This window comes from Aureobasidium namibiae (genome assembly GCF_000721765.1).
Source record: "Aureobasidium namibiae CBS 147.97 unplaced genomic scaffold scaffold_1, whole genome shotgun sequence".
NCBI lineage: Eukaryota > Fungi > Ascomycota > Dothideomycetes > Dothideales > Saccotheciaceae > Aureobasidium > Aureobasidium namibiae.
The window spans coordinates 249,630-251,070 of record NW_013581208.1 but is presented as its reverse complement, the minus strand read 5'-3'; the positions used below and the strand labels follow the sequence as shown (position 1 = coordinate 251,070).

The following is a 1,441-nucleotide window of genomic DNA, read 5'->3' as shown; positions in this document are numbered from 1 at the left end:
ATATCATTGCGCGCATTTCCTCGGGTGTTGTGACGGTCGTCAAATCAATCAATCTGTAGTTCCACCCGTCAGGCGTAACGAATGCATATCGCTTGTCAGATTCTCTGGCCGCAGACCTTCCTCGTTCAGGTACGTGCTGAGCCTTCTCAAGTTCCACAGCCATGTTCCCTGATCTACGAGAAGAGGGTCTATCTATCGAAGCCTCGCTTGAGTTCAGGCTTGATTTAGTGAGCAGTCGTGGCTGCGCTGGACTTGTAGGTGACTCCATATGGTCGTCACGAGAGTGGTCTCTGTCATTCTTCTGCTTGTGACGTATGAAATTACGGAGAAAGCCTGACTTGTGTTCTTTCGCACTCGCTGTGGCACTGTGAGGCACGTCTCCAGCGCTGGTTCGAGAAGTAAGCTCTGTAGGTGGCGGCGGTCGTGAACCCTCTTGGGCATGTCTGCGAGAATCAATTGGCGGTGTCTTGGCGTGGTTCGCTTCGCTAGTGGCGCCGATGCGACTGGAGGCAGGGCCGCTAGGATTCGTGTGATCACTGCTGCTGAGTCTATGATGATTGTTGCTGTAGTAGCGATTGTGTGCCGGCGCAGAGGGAGGATTCACAGGGCGAGCTTGTTGCATAGCAGGACTATGCTGTGGGCTTGGCTCGAAGCCTGTGCGGCCAAAATCAGAGCGAAGATGGTTTGTAGTTTGAGCGTAACTCGCGGTGAGTTCTGTCGAGACGCTGGGACTGTGCCGCCGAGGAATGTCAGCCTCACCAAGGGCAGCACGAGAAAAGGCACTTCGACTGTCAGAGCTGTCATACTGCTTATTCATCATGCTCATGGAGTCGAGCGTGACAGACCGCTGCGATGAGTATCTTCTCTGAGCAAACGAATTAGGCATCTGAAGGCCTGGACTGTCTTCACCTCCGCCAGCAGTCGTGGGGGTCGAACCAAAAGCCATCTCGTGACGGGTCATCATAGGCGAACTCTCGATGGCGCCATCTGCATCTGCGCTCGGTGGAAATTGCGAAGACTCCCTCCGTTGACGTGAAGGCAAGCTTGAAGAGCTGCTACCGTTGTAACTGCTACCTCCAGAATCGACAATACGCCGGATCAGTGTACGAATCTTCTTGCCATCCTCACGGTCTTTGGCTTGATCCGAGGCTATGCCTGCACTAGCACATTCCTTTTGCAGTTGAGGATAGACTGTCTTGTGCAGAAAAGCAACGTTGGGTTTGTTTCCCTGGGAGCGCCCAATCTCAAGAAACTGCGAGCCCTGGATGTTGAGATGTTTGAAGGCTTCTTGCCAAATGTGCGAGAAACCATTATCAGCAAGCCAAGCAATAACTCGTTCCAGGGGCCATTGCAGATCGTGAGGCGATACAGGAATGTCTAGAGGCGGTTGCTCGCGCTGCTGAGGGACAGGAGTCGAGTTTGAATCAGGAAAGGAGAGCAT

General features: G+C 53.2%; 1 protein-coding gene across 1 annotated transcript; it reads right to left on the bottom strand.

Moving 5' to 3' along the window:
* Positions 1–883: 883 nt before the first annotated feature.
* On the bottom strand, positions 884–1,441 carry M436DRAFT_29091 (uncharacterized protein; the record flags this gene model as incomplete). Its single annotated transcript, XM_013576076.1, has 1 exon — positions 884–1,441. A coding segment is annotated over one exon (558 nt), but the record flags the coding sequence as incomplete, so codon positions are not given.